Source organism: Zosterops lateralis, assembly GCF_965231275.1.
Source record: "Zosterops lateralis genome assembly, chromosome: 2".
Lineage (NCBI taxonomy): Eukaryota > Metazoa > Chordata > Aves > Passeriformes > Zosteropidae > Zosterops > Zosterops lateralis.
Genome location: NC_139763.1, coordinates 79,189,487 through 79,215,375, shown reverse-complemented (window position 1 = coordinate 79,215,375; position 25,889 = coordinate 79,189,487). Strand labels below are relative to the sequence as shown.

The 25,889-nt window shown below is 41.5% G+C and overlaps 1 protein-coding gene across 6 annotated transcripts in view; it reads right to left on the bottom strand.

Moving 5' to 3' along the window:
- MTMR2 (myotubularin related protein 2) overlaps positions 1-23,266 on the bottom strand; it is a 58,949-nt gene extending 35,683 nt beyond the window's left edge. The window contains exons 1-3 of one of the 6 annotated variants that reach the window (XM_083885147.1): positions 22,910-23,019; positions 22,092-22,162; positions 5,267-5,372 (exon numbers count right to left, since the gene is read on the bottom strand). In XM_083885147.1, coding sequence (XP_083741273.1) covers positions 5,267-5,372; positions 22,092-22,096 — 111 coding nt within the window. In that variant the 5' untranslated portion in view covers positions 22,097-22,162; positions 22,910-23,019. The other 5 variants (XM_083885151.1, XM_083885146.1, XM_083885148.1 and 2 more) reach the window with 5 other exon arrangements.
- Between the last annotated feature and the right edge of the window lie 2,623 nt (positions 23,267-25,889).

The window sequence follows — 25,889 nt, the reverse complement described above, 5'->3', positions numbered from 1 at the left end:
AAAGCAAGACAAAGGTGGCAAAGTCAGTGACTGGCATTTCAATTAATCCTGCCCAATATCACCTGAGGGACAGGATTTACCTCAATTTTATAAGTCTATATCTGGAGATACTACTCTGCACTCTCTCCACAGTCAGAAGAGAAACACATTAGGTTCTCAAAATAGATGAAAGTGCACCTTTATTCAAGCCCAGTTAAAGCTGGGATCCACAGAAATCAGTTGCTGCCCCTCCAAGTATGTTCCAAACATCTGCACCAAGGACTTGTCTAACTCAGCTCCACAACATTCTCACCTAACATGGGCATATCCTTAAAGCTGAGATACATCAGATCATAAATGATCTATGTCCTCCTACCGAGCACAAAGGAATTGTGGTTGGCTAGCTTGAATGCAGGCTTGCCCCAACAGATTTAATCCAGGAAACCTAAGGAGAGAGCAACAGTATCCATTTACTGTCTTGGAAGGAAATACTCCTTTCATATACCTTTTGTCATGCACCAGTTATGTATCATACAAAATAAACCACATGGGCTTGCCTACGGTCTCTGACCATACACATAATAGATAACAAATTAAGGTTACACAGGCCACTCTGTTTCTTCCCATTTCTAACCTTCAATTCTTGGGAATGCTACAATAATATTCTTGTATCATGTGCATAAACCTACTGTAAATCCACCAATTCTTCATATATTAAAGAAGAAAATCACTATGCAGGGAACAAACAGTCAGGACAGGTCATATGCTTGTACAGTATTTAATCTGAGGAGCATCAGGAATTGTGGATCTCACTGTTGCCCTCAATGGGGAGAATGGTTTAGTGGTCACAACAGCAGAGCTAACAACAAAGATTTGAACAACTTTTTCTGAAGACTGCACAGCTAAGCAGGTGACGTACAGATCTACTGTAGTTTCCTTCTTTCTAGGTGCAAGAAGCAATATAAAGAAAACAACATATGAGTTTCCATCCTTTGGTTTAAGCTTTAGCTGCATACAATCCAAAAGCAAACACAGTAGGCCTTAACAAATTATCAGGCAAAGGTACAGTTCTTAAGGGAAGTGGCAGCAGGCTCTGCTGGCCATATCCACTGCTTCTCAACTGTAAATGAACAGGATCCAACCCTTTTATAAGAGCTACTCCAAAGCTTTGAACATGGTAAACTTCAGACATTATCCTATAAAGCAAGAGCTACCTAAAAATGAAAATCCCTACTGATAAAAGATAGAGCATCAGCAAGAAGACTTAAGTACTATAAAATGCACAGACACGTCTCCTCATATGTACAGGAGAAGATCCTGCCTATAGGACTTAGGAGCAAGAAACTCACTGTATTTTATTAACCACCAACTTCCCAGATCTGTAACAGCTATTTATACACTCCAATTCCTTTGGCAAAGTTGGATTTAAGATGTTTTTAACATCTCAACCCAAATTACAAAGTATCTATGGATTTCCAACTCCATTTTCACTTTCAACTATTTCAATCCTGTTCTTGCCTGATCTATAACTTATGTTAAAACATATGGCAGTGTATTTGCTAAAAAATCCCTCTAAGAGTATATACTCTAAATCATTTCTAAACAGCTTTGGATTTGAGATCAGGAAAGGGGTGGAAGGAGAACCTAAAACTGCTTTGTTGTTTTTCTGTTGGGGTTTCGGTTTGTTAGTCTTTTCTTCTTTTTTTTTTCCCTATGAAACTAACTGAAGCAGCCAAAAGTTATTTAGAATTAGTTTATGAAGTGAAAATTCTGTAAACTTTCTACTGGAAAGGCAATTTAATCTCAGTTCCAGATACTTACACGCTCAATATACATTAAAAAAAACACAACCAAACCCAAGCCTTCATAAAGGTTATTATTAAATACTTTGGAGAAAGATTTAGGAAAAATACTGCACATGCATTCAGTAGGAATCCCCAGTGGTTCTCTCATTTACCTCATTACCCACACGTGTGCACACACACAGAGTGTTAATTGCACTCCAAAAGAAAACTGCAGGCACAGACTGCAAGAAATTAGGTGGGTTCTTCCCTTGGTTCCCTCCTCCCAACGGACGCCTACTATTCTTCTAAAAATTCCCCACAGAAAAAGAGAGTGCTAATTGTAGCTATCACAAAGTGTTTTTCCATCGTCACAGAAATTTAATTCCTAAATTTGAGCCAATGCACACGCAGAGGCAGAGACCAAATAGAGGTAGGAGTGATGATGAATCCACGTAGCAATTCACTCTAGCAGCAAAAATTTAAACACACAACAAGATAATCATAATCCCATAACTGGCATATCCACTTCAAAATCCTGAAAAGCTTATTTTCAGCCTCTTAAAGCTGACTGATACAACATCTTCCTGTGAGAACACTGCACAGCCCAGGCACTTGCCACCCATATCACAGAGTTACCACAAAATGCATCAGTTCCCTCTTCAGGGCTTGTTCTCTCACGTTCTTTCAGGAACAGTGGTACCTCTTTTTGTCCCACAGTAATGAGATGCTTAGCTCAAATCTCAGTACCTGGTAACACTTGGGAGTTCATGCTGTCTTGTGCCAATGAAAGCAGCACAAGACACTCAGGCTTGTAAGGGAAGAGCTAGAGCAGAGAACATGCTCGTGCCACTGCATCAGTAAATAGTTATGTCTCATCTGTAATATCTGAGGCAAGGCCACATCTCAGGAAGTTTAAAGAAAATAGCAAAAACCATCAGGACCTTAAAAAACCTATCTTTTAAAACTGACTTTCAAAACTTGTGGAACTGTCACATGACAGAGATGTCAATTCAAAGAAAATCAGACAAAGAATGACAAGCCCTGGGAAAGAACATCCCTTGTCCTTGACTTAAGATACGAAAGAAATCAGCATAAGCTGACCACCACTCATAATTACTATTCCCTTTGATAGCTGGCAAGAGGAAGCCCATGGAGCCAACAGAAACACACCAGCACTGACAGTGATGATCTGAGGACAGATGGTGGCTCTGCAGTTGCACTGGTAATACCAACATGAGAGGCTGTACACAGGTAGAGATCATCTGACCACCCAGAACTGCTCTCCAGCATAAGACACTCTCAGGAATGAGGAGTTAAATGATGAATGCATGAATTCCTCTAGGAGAATTAAGTCAACCTGTAGCAGTGGAAACTGTCCGTTTCTCCCTGTACTTTAATACAAGTAGGAGCATGGGAATGCATTTTCTCCAGGTCTGCCTACCACTGACCAGCAGGCCTAGAGTGTAAAGGAATGACCCAGCTTCACACCTACACACAGCTGCACTGCAGCCACTCACACCACCTCTGCAAGAGTAAGCTCTAGGTGAAGCACAGAAGACATGTGCCAAATTGTGTGCACACAGAGTAGATGCAGGTGAAGAGCAAGAAGCTTTTTGCCAGCACAATCAGGTGCTCACACTCAGCCTGCAGTGACTTTATTGTAAAAAAGTAATTCTCTGCTTTACCATGTCTCCTGAAACACTACTCCAAAATGAAAGAGGAGCAGCATTTGTTCCGACCAAGGTAGAACTTTAGATTGCTTAGAAATAAAAAAAGCAGGCAGGCTGTGAAGAAATCACTCCTGCATATTACAGGAACTGTGGCACAGCATGAAATTATGGGTTCTTAATGGCCTCCAGGAACACACAGGCATCTTCTGCTTGAAAAAAATCTCTCAGGCAGCTAAGTGAACACTCTGTGGACACTGTTTGTGATTGCTAGTGAGTACAGAGGCCCTGTTGAATGGGAAACAGACAAGCTGAGGAGAGCTGGAATCCCTGCCCAGACAGCTTATAGTTCACAGAGATAAGATGACAAAAGGGAGGAAAGAGTCACAAGACACAACCAGGATTGCAAAGAAAACATGTTAAGCCACCTTAACCACTGGAAGAGAAAGAGAATTTCAATTCTAAAAAGGAAATATTGGCTTCCAATCTACTTCTAAAGGTAGTCCTCAAATGTCACAAAAACTGTGACAAGACGAGACATCAAAACTGAAAAAAGAATTCCACATATGCAAACCTCAATAAAAAGTTAAATAAGAAAATAATTTTATTTTTTTAATAATATAATACATATAATTTTATACAGTTAGAGCTATAGCAGAATTTGCAACCTTATTCATATCAATAAGCCACTTAGCCTCAGCCTAAAAATGATATTTTCTATATGTTAGAGTGACTGAATACCCTGACTTCACAGGGGAAACGCTTCAGACATATTACAAATTTCCATATCCAGGCATGTCCAGAAGATAACTTTTTGTATCCACAGGCAAAAGGTGCAAACTATCATAGAATGCACGTAAACTACTGATTAATTTCCAAATCTTAGCTTAAAATTGGCTAATAAGCCAATGCCTTTGGAAAGAAACATTCATATTCTTGTCACTTAAGAACAGGTGGACTCTCTGTTATTAATTATGGATGACTGAGACAACACTCACGGGATGAAAAATCATCACGGTTGTCAAAGGAATTACCTTTGTACTCAGAGATTTTTATGCAATTTTACCGTGTTTACATTCTACAAAGATTCTCAACCACAGCTGAGAAATGCTCAAGTTGTTACTAGAATGTACCAGTACCAACAGTTTTATACTCAGGGACTTTTTTTTCTTAAAGCTAAGATATATCAACAAACCCCTTCATTTCATAAGAGGAACATACAGATAGCTTTCAAAACTCCTGACACTGAACTAGAACTCTGAATTTATAATTAACAAATCTAATAGCAGACTTAAAAGAGCCCAGTTTGGACCTTTTTTATGTCAGAGAAATTCATTGTGACAGAAGATTATTTTTATCAGCTTGGAGATTGCAATCTTTCTCTGAAAGAAGGTACTTCCAAAGACTCGGTGTTTACAAACAAGCAAAAGCTCTCAAGACAGAACACTTTGTGTATATATATATATATATATGTGTGTATATATATATATATATACAGGAAGAAATAGTATATACAACCAACAGGTTGAGGATTTCCCTTACTTAAAGCCCCTAAAAGAAAATGGAGCAGCTTTGAAAATTGATCTCCAAGTGAAGATTGCAGAGTCAGCTTTTTCAAGATTAAACAACTTTATAAAGAAGGACATCACATAGTAGAGATTACACTACAATTTCACCTGTTTGACCTAAGGTCCTTCCAGTAATTTGGCTAAATATATTTTAGCATTACTGAAAGAGGACATTATTTTACCGCAGCCAACTCACAAAAGGAAAATGTTCTCTGAAGGAGGTAACATTTTTGTATTTTTTTTCGTTTTTAAGACAAAACATACATACCCTTAAATCTGGAGAGAAGTTGTCAGCTGAGGTGGAGATGGAGTCAGATGACAAGGCAGAAGCAGATTTGGTGTGAGTGGAATGGTCCGACTGCGATGTGGACGCGCTATAAAGAGAAACACGAGAGTGTATCAAAACTGTGCTCAAGAAAGTTCAAAAGCTGACAAGTCCAGCCACTCACTTACAGTCATATCAGGCATTTTTCACTACTCTTACCCTTTCCACTTTCAGTTATTCGACCCTCCCCAGTGCTTTAAGAGAACCTGGTCTACTTGCCATTACCAGGGATCACCAAAGCATACAAACTCATTACTAAAACCCAGCTCAGACTGAGCCAACATTAACACAACCACCAGCTTGTGCTGAGGAACACACTCAGAGCCTGAAGCTGGGTGAGCAGCTGCAGTGGAGCTGCAGGTTGTTTGTGTGTGGTGAAAGCCCGAGCCAAGAGACCAAAATTGCCAACCCTCTGCATAGCCAAGGGCCTGGGGACCTGTGGCCCAGCCAGGTGACTGAACACAGAGACACAGCAGGAGCCAATGACCCCAGACCTTCCTGCATTTAGACTGTCAGGGTATCAAAACCCAGGGGTTCCTTTGTTTGGGGCTCCTCCTTGAAGACACCGGCTCAAGCTGTTACTTTGCTAATTAGTTATTGTACCGTGATTAAATTATTTGAAGGATTGGGATGTCTTAGACTCTGCTATAGAAACCTGGGATCCAGACAGCACAGAAACCTGGTCTGTCTGTGAGTGTGGGGTGTCTAGCTGCAAAAGGGCTTTGGTCCCAGCTCAGGTGGTGAGAGAGTGACTGTCAGACTGGCTCCTGGATGGTTGGATGGGGAAGTTTCCTTAGCACTGGATCAAATCCTAAATTACAGAAACTAAGAGCCTCCATTTCAGCCCTTCAGATGGGAGATATTAGTGCACTGCAAGGGGATGAAAACAGACAGACTCCTGAACGCACGCCAGCACAGCTCCAACCACAGCTGTACAGTGGTGGAAGAAATTCAGAATTAAAACTCTCTTCATCACACACAACTTTTCTTCTTCAAGGATATGTACAGACAAAGCTGAGCAAAATTAAAGACTCTCACAGCATACATCTCTGGTGATATAAAATGTGATTTGCTAAATAACAAAGCAAAACAAAAATTTTCCTTTTCTAGACAGTTTTCCTAATATAGCTATAAACAATTAAAATAAGCTTCTATTTTACAGCATTTTTATGCCGCAACCTCTCCTAGAACTCTAGTTGCTTAAAATTAGCATTTGATACTAAGGCTTTCAAAACCCCAGATGGCTGTAAAGAAAGGTCCTATGTGATACAACATTACTCTCTGAAGTCACTGTACAGCAATAAATGCTACCTGTGCCAATTAATTCCCATACTCTTATTGACCCCAGAAAGGTTTTAGCTGGGTGTAAAGACACTCCTATGGACCAGCTACCAGACTTGGACTTCAGCCTTGGCCAAAGCAGAATACCAGCAGGAGTATTACTGTTACTAGTTATATTAATTAGACATGTGACAACCTAGAAATAGCTGTATCTGAGCTTCCAGAGGGCCTGGAGATTTGGTAATTGTCTGAAAATTGTTTTGCTGCTGATAAACAGCCACCAAAAGACCAAAATGTTCCATTTTTATTTCTATTCTTTGGAATTTGGCAAAGTATTGCACAGGGAGTATTAAAAACAAAAAGGACTACAGGAAAATTGGGCTCTTGCTGGGAGTTAGTCCTGTCTGTTCAAGAATTAAAGAGCACTGGCACCTCTTTCATCCTATGAAGTAGAAACTTCAAAATGGAACCTTTAGGAACAGTAAAAAGTTATTTAAAATAAATGACACTGGTGTGCCAATCAATTAGCACAATTCCACTGAATGCACTTCTTGTACAAGGTTCAACAGCTAATCACCCAGCTTTCCAACCTGCTCAACTCCTGCAGTGTTGCCAGGTAAACTCACACAATTCCCCATGGTCAGTTGCACTTGTGGATACAACTCATGCCACAGCCACCCTACAGTCTCTGTTCAGGCAGAAAATTATCTTACACTAAACCAGCAAGAACTGAATCTGCAAAACCTCCCACTCTCGTGAATGAAAAGGTCTCATATAAGCACTGTATTTGTGTATAGTTTCACATTACAACAAAATTGATATAAAGTGTTTGCTGTTGCTGATGGGCTGCTCACATTCTCCCCTCCTCTCAATCCAGACTGCACACTGCTGCCATCTCCATTGTGCTGGACAGGCATCCTGGGATGCACAGTTCAATCTGCTGATCTGACGGGGCAGTAAACTATTAATAAACATGAAGAGAGTCTTCTGTTGGGTAACAAGGCTGATTGGATTCATTACATGGCTATATAAATCATCAGATGCAGCACAAAGGGAAGGAATCTGTATCTGGAGACGATGAGGAAGGCTGAGAACACTTTGCGCACAGCAGCCTGCAGGCATGCTAAATTAGGCTTAGCACTAAACCACATTTTTACATTACTTTACTTAAACGAGCTCAGACCCCTTATGTGTTCCCTTGAAACTCCTTTCAGCCTGTTTTCTACACGGTCAGTCTTCATTTTCCAAGTGTTCACCCTGGTGTTTGCACCCGTTTAATTAACTTGATTTTTTAAAGCATGTTAAAAAAAGAAACACTTAATTTTATCATTCCACAGAGCAGCACCCATTTACTGTACAGCAATACGTAAGGAGATGGTACTTACAGTGCACTTTACGGTACTCAAAGGTACTTACAGTTATCAATGAAGAGCAAGCAGATACTGCAGATGACTTTATCGCTGGGTGACAAGCCTGACTCCTGTCCCTGAGTCCCCACCGTGCCTTCTCCCACACCGACTCCAGCCGGGGGAGCCAGAGGCTCAGGGTAAGCCTCCAGGAGCCATGCCTTCTAGCTCCCTCCCCTTTCAGGGCCCACACTTTCGTGCATTTAAATGCATTTCAAAGGTCAGCAACTCTGCTGAGTTTACAAATCCTTTAGCACAGGTCTAAGTATCTAAGGCAGGACACACTAGCAGCTGCCCTGGCCCTGCACCCCATGCAGGACAGCTTACTCAACCAAGCAACCACTGCAAAATTACAATAACCTATTGGTAGAAGCATTTGCATCAAAAAATTTAACGTCCTTTAGAGACAGAAAAAGGAGCTGGAAAGACTGGACAGGTTTAGTGGAACATGCTAGTCTCTGTGCCTCAAAGCTCGGACAAGCCAGACCCAAACAGCTCCCAAGAGCTGTCTAACCTGCTCTGAACAGCTTCCAAGGGGTAGAGTACTTACAAAAGGATCAATATTTCACCAGTTTTTCTGCTGACACAACGTGTCTGCCCGGGTATATTCCCAGTGACTGCTTAATACACAAGCAGCAATTATCTATTCATTGTAGACCAAAGATTTTTATAAAATTTCACTTTGCCAAACTAAGGGACAAACAGCATTATGCAGGGGGAAAAGAAAAAGAAAAGAAAAAGGGGGAGAACCATAATCTACAGCATGTCTGAGCTGTGAAAGTGTTTCATGTTTGTTGATCAGGCTTGGCTTCAAGTGGCTGTTAAAGAAAGAAAGCATTTGCATTTTAGAAGAGGATTTTCAAAAGCTCCCCACACCAATGTCCCTGTGCTCCTGCAGAAACCACAAGTGAAGCCTCCCTCCAGTGACAGCAGTGGGAGCTTTTGGGAAGCAACGCCTGCAGACACAGTGAACAATATCCCTGGATTATGCAGCTCAGCATAGTATGCTTAGGTTGCATATGTTTGGCTCGCTACCTCTGTTCCCCTCATGTGCCATTTGCAGGGAGCTGAGATGGAAGGAAGGAGCAGACAGCAGAAAGGCCGCTGCTTTGCAGCTCCCTCCTCTTATCGTTGTCAGGCAGCTGCACGGCTCCAGCTCCACTGCTCAGCAAACTAATTAATCTGATGTCCCCGCATGCACATGAGAAGTTTATTAGTTCCAGTGGTTTAGTCAATCTTAGCTCCCCTTTGCTGCCAATACAACAGCAAAGATCCTCAAACCACACAGTTTCATATGCCTTTGGGTGTGGGAGAGCAGGAGAGCATCCTGGGACCGGCACGCAAACTCAGAGTGAGGACACCAGAGCTCCCTCCATGCTCTGCCACCAGCCCTTCTGCATCATCTCAGGCAAATCATTTACTTGTGCTTCTGTCACAGCTTCTGCACATTATCCCAGCTTTTGCCAATGTAAAGTTAAAGCTGCCTCGTGCAGTACTTTTGGCAGCCTGATGGGTATGTCTGGCACCAGTTTAACGTGCTGAGGACCCCACTGAGGACATTCTGTTCTCACAGAGACAAACCCCCAACAGCTCCATTTCACCAGTAAGGCAACACAGAGCAGACCTGAGGGATGGCCAGGACACAATGGGCATGTGTCAGTGCTGGGCTGGGGGGCACCTGAGAGACATCTGAAAACACAGGTAGGTTTGGATAGATCTCAGCCAGGGTTAAAAACCACAAGAGCTGTGTCAGTCACTGCTAGCTGCAATACGACTTAAACATGCAAAATTACGGTATTGTCTCTGAACCTCATTAAGGTTCTGGGAAACAACATATACTCAGATTCACAAAATACTTTGAGCTCTGCCTACAGGAAAATAAGTGAGCTCCCATGAGGAACCAGGGAAGACCAAGGACCTCCTGGAGCTTTTCTCTTCCCCATGCTTCAGGCCGAGGCAGCTCTTCATTGTCCTTGTTGATGGATGTCTGTGTTAAGTACAAACAGAGACCCCTTCAACAGGTCAAAAGCACCTTCAGGGAAAGCAGCTTACTCCTGTGACTGCCATCCCTTATTTACTCCTCTCCTCATTCCTACTCCACAAAGAAGCAGGAAACAGGTCTAGGATGCAACTAACACTTATCTGTGTCTTTCATCTTGGTAATTATTTTTTATTATTTAAATGTTTTTCCTTATAGCCAGATTTTGAATGATAAATGAGTCCAAACACGAGCTGTCGGCACAATGGTCTCATACAATGTCTGCACGCAGTAGCAGCCCTTTGGCTATATGGAATACATACATGCAACTAACAAGAGTATTACACTGGAAACCAAGTGCAGTGACTCAACTCCCGATAAAGTGTTCATTGTTATTATTAGGACTATCCCACAATAGGCCAGATAGTTTTCAAACATAATTCAGACTCTGACAGATGCCCTCCAGTGGTTCCTGTTCAGGCAATTGAAAGGTATTACGGCATCCATACCAGAATTGAGGGTATGCCAATGTGCTGAGCTTAAAGTGTCAAACTTTTCAAAGATGGAAAGAAGCTGCAAACAGAAGTGTCTGTGGTGCACAAACTTGACCTGTTAAACTATGAACATGCAGGGGAAATATTTCAGGTGAAACCAGTGATTAAGTCTTACACCACTTCAAAAAGTATCATTAAACGGCATTTGCCATTAATAAGACAAGGCAATCTCCCTGCAGTATAAAAAATGTGATGTATAAGAAAGCCCGGGAAGAGAAACAAAACTCATTAATTGCCATTTGCTTTGGCAACTGTAACACTAAGAGTTTGACTATGAAGTTCTTTCTGTCCTAGCACAGAGAAGCAACAGTTTTCCCTGGAAGTAAAAAGCACATGTATAAGCTTCTGAAGAGGGCAATGTGACCTTGTGAGGATCTGAGTGTAACAGTGAACCCAAGTCAGGTAGAAGACAAGTACAAAGAAGCAAAGAAACTGCCAGAATCAAACCATGAAGCCCCGAAGCTTTAACCTGATGCAGACAAATGCATCATTTCTGCAGGACTGAGCTCTCCTACCTGTATCCTTACCCCTGTTGTCAGGAACTTAATGCAACATTCTTCATACTCCAAACCCAGGACATTAACTATATGATCTTTAAGGTCCTTTTCAACCCAAACCATTCTATCATTCCATGACACTTCTTCAGACTGAAAAGTTAAAAAGAGACCTCTGCCTTGCTTCAAAATAAGATACTGTCTAAAAAAACCCAAACAAACCAAAATAAACAAAACCAGAACAAAACAGAGACCATAAAAAGGAAGAAGAAAATATGAAGTTCTGATCTCTAAAGTTCCCCTCCTAAATCCAGGACCAGGAATGTGAATTTAACACCCAGAACTCTACAAAAAAATTCATGAAATAGAATTTCTCTGAGGAAAATAAGCCTACATTGAGTTGCAGTACATGCACGGGGCTTGAGGACACCTATTTTTTGTACCAATGTCTTAAAATACTAACCTGGCTCCCTCCTATAAGTAACACAACCAAAATCAGTAGTCAGTGATGATAAAGCCATCTTTCCAGCACCTTCTTTATGAATATTCTTTCCCTGTCAGTACAACAAGCAGCTGCTTAATTTCTCACAAAGATGTGCCAATTACTCAGACACTAATTGGCACGAGCTGCTCACACCATTTCTTCTGTATCAAACAGAATATTTTGTTTCAATAGTCATTGAACTGACACAGCAAACAGGTGACAAAATGCACCACTGAGCAATACAGTTTCAGACATAGAGGTCATAAATGAGAAAAACGCTGTAGAGGGCAAATTTCCATTTCCTCTCTTCCTGTTTTTTTTAAAAGTTTCTCATTATGTACATTCCTAAAAATTAATCAAGGTGAAAACTGCAAATTAATGATGATGAGTGGCAAATACAGTTTAATTTTGAAGCTTTGGATGCCAAGAGAGCTGAGTCCAATTGATTTGAATTTAAAGCAGGGCCATGAATAGAAGCACTTGGGCAGTTCTCTAACAAGTATAATGCTACAGAGGTAGTGAATGCTCTCTGCTCACGTTCCAAACTCTGACAACACTCCCTCCTCAATACTTGCAACCCTCCTGCTTCTTCAAGAGAATAAAAGGTAATGGTGAAAAACCTCCCGGGTCACATCAGAGCAGAGGGAGACAAACTGGTGCTTGTTCCCCATGAATATGACTCTGTCCTAGTCAGTACTGGCTGAACTGGCCTGGGACACCCAGCTGTTGCCCACATCAGACTCTCCCATTTGCAGCAGCTCTCTGTGGATCTGTGCTAAGTGGTCCCCACAGTCCTTATCTGTGTATACACACATACTCCTAAGGGTCCTCACAAGTCCCTCACACACCCCTCTCCAGGCAAGCACTTGAAAGCTCAGCTGGCATCTTGCTGGAACCAGGGCCTTGCAGCAGGAGCTGGGCACTCTGTGCTGGCTTCCACTCTGCCATGGGGCCAGAACAGGCTCTGCTGCTGTAAATTAAGTTTTAGCATTTTAACACCACCCCTCCCAGGACAGGAATCCCACAGCGATTGGCACCACGTGTGCCCATTATAACATGCAAACCTTTCCCAGAGACATTTCACTGACAAACAAAGGAGTCTATCTCCAGTGAGCAGTGACTGGATCTTAATTCTTCACAGCAAAATAGAAAGTTAAAACAAACTAATTCTGCCTAGGCAACAAATGCCATAGGAAACTACCTAGAGCATATATAAGATGCAGTCTTACCCCTCTGAGCACCCAGTACCATCTTTTGAGGCACATGCAGGACAGACATCTCTAAGTTTCAGGTGAATTGACTGGAACTCACTTTCTAAACATTTAAAGATCCCAGTTTAACCTCTGCTTGACCTGTGACAACCTCAGAGGGGAAGAACTAAAAGCCATAAACAAATACACTTTTGAAGAAAAGAAAAGCACAGACTGCTAGACTGCCTCTGGAATTCAGACTTTTATATTATATAATAATGTACTCTTGCTATTCAAAAGGGCCATCAATGTCAAAGTTTACCATCATCTAAAGGAGAAGCCATTTTAGCAAACAAATCATGGTGCATGTATGTGACAGACCTAAAATAGTCCCCCACGCCACTTGCCTGAATGAAAAAGTCACTTCTGTTGCCAAGCAAAGCCAGGTCTCAGTCTGACTTCAGTGTTCCAAGGGAGGAAAATGACATTTTTTAAAAGTTGATCCTTCCGAGTAGCATCCTGAGCTGAATATACTGTACCTCTTTTCCCATGAGCCATAAAGAGAATGTCCTATATTGTGACTGTGAACAAGCTTTTCTAGGAATGCAAATTTTGCTCTCAGTAGTTACACAATGGACTACAGTGTCACAAGCACCGTTCGTGCTCCATTAGTCATTCTTTTATTATTTTTTTAAACTGAAATTCACAAAAGGCCTACAGTGTGTGTAGGGCACTTGCTAAACAACAGGCTGATTGTTTAAAATATTTGCAAGATTACAAGAAAAAAGACCAACGCCCAAAGACAAACCAATATGCATCACGTAATTAATAACAGCAAGGAGTCCACAGTATCATGCTCTTGTGAGTCAACAATCCAGAAGGTGAAAAACAGGAAGAACAGGAGCTATGAAACCCCTGAACCAATATTCTCTGATCAGCACAAGAAAGATAACTACAAAATTATCTGTACTCATGAGAGGAACAAAAGGGAAGTTCAGCTTCTAACAAGCTCCCAGCAGGTATGGGATGACGCTCAGCTACAAGAGAAAAGAAGAAAAAAAATAATTCAAGAAGTTGTTAAACTTCCACAGAGAACTGACATTTTGACTCTGCTCCACCAATTTACTTTCAGCCCATATCAGAGAGTGCAAAGTTAGTTCCTACCTTCTGAAAACAGGCTGATAATCCAGTATTTTGGTCTGATTCCAGTTCCTAATGGAAATGTTTGGATTGCAAAATCCACCCCAGCACAAGCATTTTGCTTGTAGCATTAGGAGTCGGGGCAGGGAGTGGTGGGCAAGGCAGGCATCCCACCTTCCCCAGGTGACACACAATGGAAAGGCAGCCCTGTCCATCTGGCTCTGCCCTAGGCCTTGGGAGGAAGGTTTGACAGGAGGTCATCTGGTCTGTGCTCCAAAGCTTAGGGGTTTCCAATCACAAGCACTGGCCCTTAGCATTGAAGATAAATCAAGACTAAGATGAAGAGAGGTTCAAACCACAACCCTGTTTACTGCCAACATAAACAAAGTTGTCTGCTAGAACAGTGCTCCCACCTGCTCTTGTCTGTGCCTTCCTACACACTGGATTATTGCTATGCTTTTTGGCATCTCTGGTATTGTTCGGAAGAAGCTAGAGCCTTTGTTTTCAAATACCAGATGCTACAGAGGGCAGGACTAAACTGGAAGTGAAGAAGATCTTGCCTGCCCTGAGAAAACTATTTCTAGGCCAAAAAAATATGGCTGAGGTGGAGACATACCAGCACCTCAAGCTTCAGATGGCTGAAGCAGTGCTGCACAGGGACAGACAGAAGGCCATCAGGAAGACTGCTGATTGACAAGACATCTCTGCCAAGAGATCTCCTGGGCAGTGATGAACCAGCACATGTCCTGACCTGCAGTTTTCTCCCCCAGACAGCCCAGGCTCAGCCGAGGGAATCTCCATGCTGCATGACTGCTCTGGCAAAACAGGAACTCACAAATCCAACTTCAAGTGTCTCCTGGTGCTACAAGAATACCCATTGTCTCCCACAGCCCTGCCTGTGGAAAATGCTGATTCCAGGGCTTAGGATGTCCTGCAGCAGAGAACTAGAACACTTGGGTGTTGCCGCTATCTCCTGCATCAGAGCAAACTTGGATTTCCCATTGCATCCCCTAGGAGAAAGAGCTGGCAACATCTAACTGTCTCCACAAGTACTTCGAATAAAGACAAAAACCATGATGGAAATCCTACATACCATTCAAAACCACCCTTATAAATATAGATATTTATATCTATCCTATAAATACTGACATCCTTCCTTTAAAACCTTATGAAGCCAGAGGAAGACATACAAGTAAAAAACTATCATGATTTTGATGCAAATTCAGACATTTCCATGCCAAGTTGCAAAAATCAGTCCAGAACTGGAGAGCAAGGAGAAATAAAAAAACTGAAACACAGAACATCAAATCTTTCATTTGCTTGTTAATTTTTATTTTTTAGGAAAAATCTATTAACTTGATCAAGGAAAGAAAGAGAAACAAGAATTATATTAATAAGTACTCACCTTAGGAAAGAAATAAGAACTGAATAAAAAGGCAGACATGACTTCTCTTTTACAACTTGTATTCTGGCAGTGCCTCAATTTCTAGTTATGTACTAAGAACCAGTGGTGTTTAGATTAACCAAATATACATGTACTTCTCACAGTTCATGTGCTGTCTCAGTTTTTCTTTAGCTTCCTTCCTATGTCCCTATTTAGGAAACACCTTAGTTAACACATATTGTTAAACTTTCTGATTTTCTTTAAAACACATACCACACAACCCCCTCATCCCAACAAACCTAACACCTACAGGAACTAAAAATACCAGTGATTTACTAATCAATGACATTACTTGTTCCATCCTGGGAAAAATCAAAAGAAGGAGGAAAGGATGTACAAATATAGCCAATGTGGAGAGTCTTGTATCACCTAGCAAAACTGTAACACCTTGCTAAGCTTTCACAGACACTACGCAGCCATGTGCTCTGCCACATTCAGCCCAGAAAAAAAAGACTGGGAACACCTTTATTCTGTTGACAGTTCAGCCCCTGTGTGAAACTGGTCCCTAGCGAAATCTCAAGGCTCATGTCAGACAAATATTCAATAATTTAGGGGCTTTATTTCCAGAAATTCCACCCAAGACAACACAAGATGTTTCCAGAAACACAGAGCACTTGTGTGAGAATTGACGACTAAGAAGGGATCTCCTCAGTACCTCCAAGGTGGGTGCTGAGAGGATGGTGCCAGACTCATCTTGGTAGTGCCAAGCAACAGGATGAGGAGTAATGGCCATAAAGTAAAATACAAGAAGTTCCATCTCAACATGAGGAGGAATTTCTAGGGTATACATTGAAAACAAAGGTCTTTCAAATTCTTCTGCCTTGCAGTGAAATGAGGAATACAGACTACATAAGCTCATCTGAGGATTTTCTGTTCATCAGTTCTCATGCATCTGAAATGAGGGCTAATCTAAGACCACCTACAGCCACTTCCTCCTGCCACTTCTGCTTCCTCAAGCAGAAACCAGTGCATGTGAAAAACCAAGTAACTCAAAAAGGAGTAAGATCAATGAGGTCAGAATGGTTTGCCTCTGGCTGGTGGATAACAGGGGTGGTCTTTGCTTCTCCTTAGCCAAGGGAAACCCAGACAGTGGAGTTTATACAACCATTCAGCCTTCCTGGAGGGCCCCCTTATCTTTGCTCTACTGAATTACTTGTGAAGTGCATTGGTTCTGAAATGGAAGAGAGGTTTTAGATACCTACTTCCCATGGAGATATAGCAATCTGAACTAGATCCTATCATGCTTTCCTGAAGATCAGTGTTTTGTGGCAGAGTAGTTTGTATTTGCTGTGTGTTTAACTGAACATGGCCTTTTGCAGACACCAGAGAAAGCAAAGGGAAAGAAGGAAATGCAAAAATGAGAGAATATAATGTATTTCTCCAACTTGAGAGAAGCCTTGTCCAAAACAATCTGCACATATTCATGACATCCTTCTCATCTCAGTATCCCCTTGTGTTGAGAAGCAAATGATTTTTTTTTTTTTTCTGTAAAGGAAGAACTACTGTGCCCTCCCTTATCTCTATTTTTGCTTAAATGGAAATTTGTCACGAGTTACAATTTTCACTCCTCTGTCAAATGTGGCTAAAAGTGTCCAAATGTTAGAAAAATTATTTGTGGACAAACTAGACAGATATATACACATACATGGAGAAATGGGGCTTAGGAAACCAGACTACAAATCTCTGCTCTCTTCTCAGTTACAAATATATTTAGTTAACATGTAAAAAAGAGGAATGCTGTGAGTTAAGAAATAGCTCTTTCCTTTTTTGGAGTTGAGAACAACCCAAATTCAATGCTCTCTTTGCCCTTACCACAATGATGGGGAGGGAGTTCTGTGTAGGTGGTCACATCTGAGTTACTCACTGCAGGCTCTACTTGGGAGTCACTGTGGAGAAACTGAGATGACTCATTCTTCCTCATTGTTTAAAGAAATAAAAAGAAAAAAAAAAAAAAAACAAAAAACCAAAAACACCAACCCAGAGACTATCAGAACACTGTATCAATCGAATCAGATGAGAAAAATCTCATGCAGGATGCCTGTATTTTTCTGTATGAAAGGTGGAAGCAGGAAGTGCAACTAGAATGGGGAATCTAGAATCGGAGTATGTTTTAACAAAAAAAAAAAGGTGAACTCTGTCTTTCTGTGGTGCTCCAGACAGCAGTGATCAGCAGGTGTACCCAAACAGGTGGGAATATTGAAGGTCCAAGACTGCTCTGCTGGCACAAACTCTGAACACCAATAGTCCCCCCAGATCCTCCTTCTCACACTCCAGTGTTTAATGACTACTCTGTTAGCATGTTGCTTCACCTTTGAGGAAAAAGACTAGGGAAGTACTCCCTCATAAGGTGTGGGGGCTCATTTTCAGTGTGGGAGTGAGATAGCAATTCTAAGACTGGAAGACACAGCCTGAATTTTCAAGAACAGTCTAATCCAAAAGTCAGCTTGGGTAAAATATGAGCAGAAGATCCCACATTTTTCATTTCTTTTTGGAGAGGTTCTACTTACAAGTGAGATGCTGATCAATTTTGATTTGTTAAAGGTATCCATCTGCTGGTTAAATCAACTGATTTTGACAGTCATCCTTCAGCAGTTCATCTCAGGTACTACAGGTCCCAGTGACCTGCCCTTACCTTCAGCACCTGCTCTCCACAGCAGGCAGACAGACCCTTCAGTCTCACAACTGCACCAAACTCATTCCCAGCCCCCAGCCCTTTCCTGGGCAGATTTAGCTGAATCTGTTCATGAAGGCAATCCTACTACCAATGTGTGCAATCTCTCTCTTCAAGAAGACCACTGAGCAGTGATATCAACTGAAGTCAACAACAGGATTTATTAAAACAGCAATAGACCCAGCACAAATGCTTTATTTTGACTAAAGGCTAGAAGGTACAAAGGAGGCTGTAGTTCAGCTCAGTAATTCATATATCAGTTCATTTTGTACTGGGGTAAAAACGCAATGAACAATTTGATCACAAAACACCAAGCAATGATCAGAGGTATATTCACCCCAGCAGTTATATTTTATACAGAAAAAACAGTTGGGTTAACCTTTAGCCCTGTTATTCAGCACTGTAATTGTTCTTCATAGGCCATAAGCTTTGTAGTGAATTTTCAAGGCCTTGGGACGTGTCACTTTTGCTTTGCCTTAACTTTTCTTGGCCTGCTTGTAGCTTTGGTTTAACCAGTTTAGGTGTGACTATAATTTCTGTAACTGGTCAGGTATGTATATCCCCTCTGTTTTATTTTTGTTTGTATGTGGTACAACCACAGTTTTGCACAGACAGCAGTAAAAAGCAGTTATTCTATATAGAATATTTACCAGTAATGTAGTAACTTTGTAGAGAGAAATACAACTGTGTGGTATGACAGCAGAGGACTGGAGAAGTGGAGACACAGGGTGTGGCATGGAAGAGTAGAGGCACGGGATGAGAAACGGGGCACAGGCTTGGCACCTGAGACTACAGCCAGAAACAAATCACAAATGGTGAACCAAAGAAATGCAGACCTGGAGCTGGCCAAAACTGGCTTCAGAGATAACAAAGAGAACAAAGAAATAGTATCTAATACCCTTAAAGCAGCGATATATAGCAAAAATTTATGTAAAGTGGAACTGCAAACCAACAAAGAAAAGAGATAGGTATAAAGTGACCCCAGGTGGATCCTAAAGGAAGGGGGAGGAAGGGAGGAAGGGTGGAAAGGAGGAAAGGAGGAAAGAATCAACATGATGAAGTTCATACTTCTCTCAGGAAAGGACTCCAGATGCTGACAATTTGCTCTAACACTCACCACTACCAGAATAAAATCAGCAGCCTTGGAACCATGGAGGAGCAGAAGAGAGGTGAACGTAACACCAGGAAGAGGGACAGAAACCAAGAACCAAAGGTACCACAGTTTTAACTGCACTATTATTCTTTATTTTTCTGTAATAATTGCATCTGGACTAATCATGATTAGACTTCCAAAAATTCAGTTACGCTAAGATTAAATTCTTTGCTATATGAAAACATGCTGCCTTTTTGGCTGTGAACAAGGTCTTGAGTGTAACACTTTGTCTGGACATGCAGTCTTCACATCACAGTAAATAAATCCAGATAAAAATGTTGTTTTATTCTAAACAGGTGTTGCCAGTCTTCCCAGAACAAAGAAAAAAAACCCCATAAACTCCTGTTTTTTCCAAATAGTTCAGCAGAAATATGATCACACACCCACACCTGGCCCAGATCAAATTTGAACCATTGGGTGACCCAGCATTAATGATTCTGAAGTCATGGCCAGAAGACTACAGAAGGCAGATCTGTAAAGTGGGAGCATTTGTAAAGAGCTAACAAAATTACTAGAAAATCACCTTGAAGGGGTTATGGACTCAAAAACTGCTAACACTTTCTCTTCATCAAATATATCAGGGTTTAGAAAGTAATGGCAAAGAATTCACATAGGAGAGAAGCAAGAGAGAAACAAAAAAAGAGCTACCTTGCAATCACTGGAAAATTACTGAGTGAGAACATTCTCTGGCAAAAGTAACTACAGACGGTAGGAAAGGAAAAAGCAAATACTTGAAAAGTTCCACTGATTTTTTGCTGTCGTCTTTCACTGATTTTTTTCTTCAATTAGCTCCCAGTTACTGGAGCAATAAAAAAGCCAGATGTTATTTCAGTTCAAAATGAAAATGGGGTAATTACTGTGACAGTGGCTCTCCTGTATCCTCGCTTCCCTAGGTTATCCCAGACATCTCTACAAACCAAGCACTTCATCCCCTTCCTGTCACACTCTGCCCTCATGGTGGAATGGGCTTCCCACGGACAAATAAAAAGACCTTTTCATGTGCTGTATTACAACTACACTTGTACATAACACCCATATAACAAGGTGACCTCTGGACTGTTTCCTTCATTTCTAATGAAGGCCTGTTGTTTGTTTTCCTTGACTAAGCCTTCTGGTAACACAGAATATCCTGAACTGGAAAGGACCCACAAGGATCACTGAGTCCAATTCCTGAGTCAACAAAAGCCCTTTGGTGTATGGATCAGGTTTCTTTTTACACTGCTGATACCTTCAGCACTGAAAAACCAATGACAGTAAAGCAGGTCATCAGGAAAAGATTAATGAAAAAGAAGATGTGGACAATCGATCCGCTGAGCCATTAAAGAGATATTATGACCTTTCCAAATGCAGCTCTTGCCTGTACATGTGAAGTGTAAAAGAATTAGAAAAGCAAGAGAGATGATAAAACATCAGAAATAGGTAACAAAATATATTTGAGACAGGTGTTAACCTATCAGGAGTACAACCACACAAGAGATAGGAATTGTGTAATTTGACATTGTCAGGTCATCCACAATCTTAAAATTCAGGTTCTATAATTGTGCCCAAGCCGTAAATAGCCTGTAGTCAAGGAACTACGTGTACAGCTCAGCGCTGTCTAGCAGACTGCTAGTCAACACAGCGCTACCATCTCTCCTCAGAGAAGGCACTGCTTGATGGGACCCAAGAGAGTCGTGTTCTGAGCCTAGCTGCACTCCTTGCCAGTCCTCACATCTTGCCTCATGTCTCCACTGCAGTTTCTCATCTCATCCTTAGACTTTCTCACTCTCTGCCCAATCTTTCAGCAAGGAGCCCCAGTACTCAACTGTACTTCCAAGGCCTTAGTAAAACTACCCACCAGGCATTATTAAAAATAGAGCAGTCCTGGCTTAGGCACAATTAAATAGCTAGTCCCCATCTCTTTAACACAGAAAGCATCACCATCTGAACAGCAGCTAGAACTACAATACTGCAAATTCCTGTGAGGCTTTTAAACACCAGTGTAACCTTAATTACAATACAATGAAGAGGTGAGTGTCAATCGTATTTTATTTTCTCAAACGGAAAATATGCTTAAACCTAAATATTTTTGTCATCAATAAAAAGCATTTTATTGAACGGTCAGAACTGGGACCAAGATGTGTTCATGTGCGTGACAGAGAAAAACATTCAAGCTGAAGGTCTCGCACTCTGAGACAAGTAGAAATGGTTTCTACTGAATGCAGGAGCAGAAACGTGCATGGCAAAGACTGCTAATAAAAATAATTGGTGAATTCTTTAGAGGCAATGGTTTCTCTTCACTAGTATAAATTAAAAGCTCTAAAGTCTTTTTCACTAAATGTTATTTTCATTATTTTCTGCCCCAAACCCTATTAAAAAGATTCTCCTCATTTTGCAAATCCATATCCAGGCAGAGCTGCTATTTATCTTCACAATACACAGTACACCAGAAAAAACACCTCTGTCTCAGAATGGACTTCAGTTGCAAGTAAGTGTTAGAAATTATCACTCATTTATTAAAATCAATGATAATGAGCCCATCTGGAGTCACTAATTGGCTGTAGGCATAGTGTCAAGTTCCTGAGGTGCAAAACCAGTTCATTATCAACACTCAGCCAGCAATGTACTTGTCTTTAATGGTAACAACTCGAGAAATCTTGCTTTGCACTTACAAGAAATCAAATGCAAGAAATGCTCTCAAAGCCCATGAGGAAAATGAAAGCTACTCGCATTTCACCGAACACCAAAACTGGCAAAAATCTTCCCTTTCAAACTCTTAACTTCAATGACTCATCACAAAACAACTCAATCAGCAAAGCTCATACATCTGGTAGCAATGTGGTGTTACAGCTAAAGCCCTCCTCAGCCAACAGCTCACAGACCCAACTCCTTCCAGCATCACTCTCACCCACGGGGAAAGAATTCCTTCACCATAGCCTTAAATCAGACCAGGTATTGACAGGGCCTTATTTGAGACAAGGGGGGAGTTCATACCTCATGGAGTTACTGATTCAACAGACCTTGCTGCACTGATTTACACTGAGTTTATGTTTTCAGAGTTATCCCTGCAAACATAAAGACAAGGAGCATGATTGCTCTCATATGCTTCAGTAAAAGTGCAGTGCATATGATCCATCGTGTCTGCAGACCTCTGGGGATGATAAACACCAGAACAAAGGTGATAAAAAGCAAGCAAGAAAGCAGTAACATCAAGCATTGCTACAGTCATGCTGGTGGGAAACATTTACCCACTGCCTTATCTTTCTCTCATTTTATACTGATGTTGAAATATCACTGACATCTCCCATAGCAGTTTTTTTACAGTACAATCACCTCCACACTTTTGCACAGGCAATACAAATTTATCTTTGGCAGACCTAACAGAAAGCCTCTTAGATATCTCACTAGACCATTGTTCAGACTGAACTGTGATATGCTTTTTCTGAGGAATAGAGAGATGCATGCTCATTCACAAACTACAGAACATAACCACATAGACTGCATGAACAAAATGCCTAATCATCTTTCATGGAAAGTAAATATATGAAGTTTGCCACCACTTTTTTCCCTAAAGTCATGTGTTCTGCTAAAGTCATACACACTCTATCTGGCTTTCCTTTCACAAAAGGAAAAGATTATGGTGGGATTTTGTTGGCTGTTCCTTTGAATTCCAGAGGTCAAAGGGTTCATATGCAACCTCGAATCTGCAAAAACAACAATACAACAAACCCACCCACAAATTCATTTTAAAAATGGTCTTGGAAGAAGTCTGAATAACCAGCAGAGCTGAACTGTGTTTATCACTCACTCACCTAGGATCTTCAGGCCATTCTAGAGCTATAAAAGTAGTCCATAACACTGAGAAAGCTCGCTCTTCTGGACCAATACTGTAGCACATCAAATGTTTGAATCAGTGTTTTACCTCACTCCTTCTCTGCCTCATGGGTTGCTCCTGGACAGACACTGCAGACACACAAACACTTCTCACAAGCTGCTAGTCAAATACCACCACAGCTCTTTATGAATAGCTGGCTCATGGTCATGTGTCTTCCATGATGACAGGAGGGAAGAGGAATATCCATCCTAAGTACTGACCTTTGGAAACCACAGAGAGCGGCAGAACCCGGTGCTGTGCCACACAAAGCCAGCACTGGGTGAGACGGCTGAGACTTGAAAAGCAGAACAGCTGTTTCAGCACAACCATGAGGGCAGCTAAGTTTATTAGCTGTGACCTGCTCATCTGAAACTAACTCGGTATTTTCACAGAGAGCTGGTGATTTTTTTTACCCTGTACAAACAACTACACTGTAAGTCCCATTAGGAGTTTTTCAAATGTTTTTCTACTTGGGACAGAAAGTAGGTAACATTTAATTATTCCCAAATCTTCCTCAAGGACCACAGGTATTGCACAATACTAGGGTCTACTAAAATATCAAAGCAGCTTTCACTGTCAAAATGCCCTTATTGCCATATCTGAAGTGTTTTATTAAAAGACAAACCTATAATTTTCTTCAAGACACTTATTAAAACGTGAGCAGCCTTATGTACAAGTAACCTCTCTCAAGCTTGTCTACTTGAGGAGCTAGATCTTAAGTACCTCTAGAAATAATAACACTTCCAACCAGGAGCTGAGAGAATCCAAAAAATGCACTGCTGTATATATTTCATATTAGCAACTTTTGAAGTCTTCTAAATCTTGCATAAAACAATTCAGTGACTACAGCTCAGTAAGGGATCACATGGCTAGGTAATGGTGATTCTGGGATGAGTGACCTTTGAGTCATTTTTTGGTTTTTGTTCCTTTTAAATAAAATGGATTATCAAAACTGATGACAGCATCCTCATGATTCATTGTGTTCCTCACATCATCCCCAAAGCTAACTTCTTCTTTGTAAACAAAAACATTTGGTGAAAATGTGTCGTAAGTTACAATTTGAAGCTGGTCTAGCTGTTAGATCACAATCACAGAGATTAAAGTAAGTATATTTCAATGCATACAAATAAGTCCAATTAGCTCCAGAGAATTATTCTGATGTATAAAATCAAATTGCAATATAGCTTTAATGGGAAAAAAAAAAGATGATAATCAATCTACTGTCCAATTCATAGATGTCTATTTATTTGTGCATACGCATCACTAGATTGGCAAGGGAAGCTGATAATAAACATTCTGAAGGTCACCAGGCATCTCTCATTACAAAACCCTAGTTTTATTTTCTTGTAATTTTGCCCTAACCCTGAAACATTTCAACTAAAAAGTTTCACAGCATACACCAACTCAAAATGAGGGTATTTTTATTAATAATTACAGATGAAAACCATAAATCTATTTCAAATATCTATATTTTGTCTGGAATACATTAAACGCCCTCCAACCATCTAGCTTTCTTCCATGGGTTCTAGATGTTCAAGCAGACACTTGAGATTCTGAAAGCTTTTGAACAGGCTTTTTTTAAATCCCAAGAAATCTGTTCGAGTCTGGGCCTTCCAGGGCTTGGAGGACACAGCTTTGTGCATGCTCAACAGAGACAGATTTATCATCTCAATTTCCCCACGGTTCCATTTGTGCAGGGCATGCTGCTGAGAGGCTCAACAGGAGCTTCCTTGTAGCCACTGGCTCTTCTGAGCTAAGCTCTCTTTAGGGTCCATAGGCCTCTTACACTGAATGACCTCCAGATGGGTCCAAGTTGCCTGAGCTGATGCAGAGATAAAAAGAAGAATATATTGGGTCAGTTAGGGAAGGGGGAAAGAAGCCTGCAGGCATCTGGCAGGGCACCAGTAGAACTGCACAAGGAAACCAGCAGAGAGAGCAGGGAACAGAAGAATTTGATGAAAAAGAATGAAATGAGGGTCAGGAGTCAGGAAGGACTCAAGAATGAAGAAATCCGAGTCCTGTCTGAGGAGCAGCTGGGTAATAGCCAAGCATGGGAGTTCTGAGATGCTGGCAACAAAGTCACCACTGGCATCTCCGGCTCTAAGAACAGAGGCAGAGCCAGGAGATTCAGGATCCTCCTCTACTCAGCTTTCAGCTGAGCATTTCTGGAATACTGCACCCAGGTATTAGCCCCACAGTGCAGGAAAGTCACTAGGGAGCTCGATGGGGTACAGGGAAGCATCACTGGGATAGCAGGGCTGGAGCACCCTGTCTGTGTGGAAAGACTGCTTTGGGGGACCAAAAAAGCAGCCCCAGTGCCCCCAGTGCCAGTGGAAGATACACAGGAGATGCTGATGGGCTGTCCAGAGAGGCTGTGTGCACTTCATCTTTGTAGGTTTTCAAGACCAAACTGGGCAAAAGCCAGAAGTAGCCTGATCTGATCTTAAAGCTGTCTCTGGTATGAGCAGGAGGTTGGACTCAGGGATGCTGAGATCTCTTCAATCTGAGTTATCATGTGATCCTACAAACTGGGCATGGCAAGGGCAGCCAGAATGGGACAGAACAACCTTCAGCAGCCATCAGGATATCCTGCTCCCGGGCTCTACCACAACACCAGGGCTTCACACACCACCAGCCTTATCAGTCTGTCAGTGCCTGCCCTTGCTATCCTACTGCAACCTTCTCCATCAGACACAAGGCCCAGGCAGGATGTGCTTTCAATCATGAAATTCAAATTTCACTGGTAGCTCATGGACGGTGGGAAGAACACAAAAGTCTCCTTTCGGCTTCCAGTGTCTTAAAGACCTTGAACATCACCCATAGGGCATTACAAGCCATTCAGACCGCAAAGTCATGCTCTCAGAAAAAACCACGATGGCAAAACCACAGACGCTCAACGGGCCACAGGGAATTTGCTC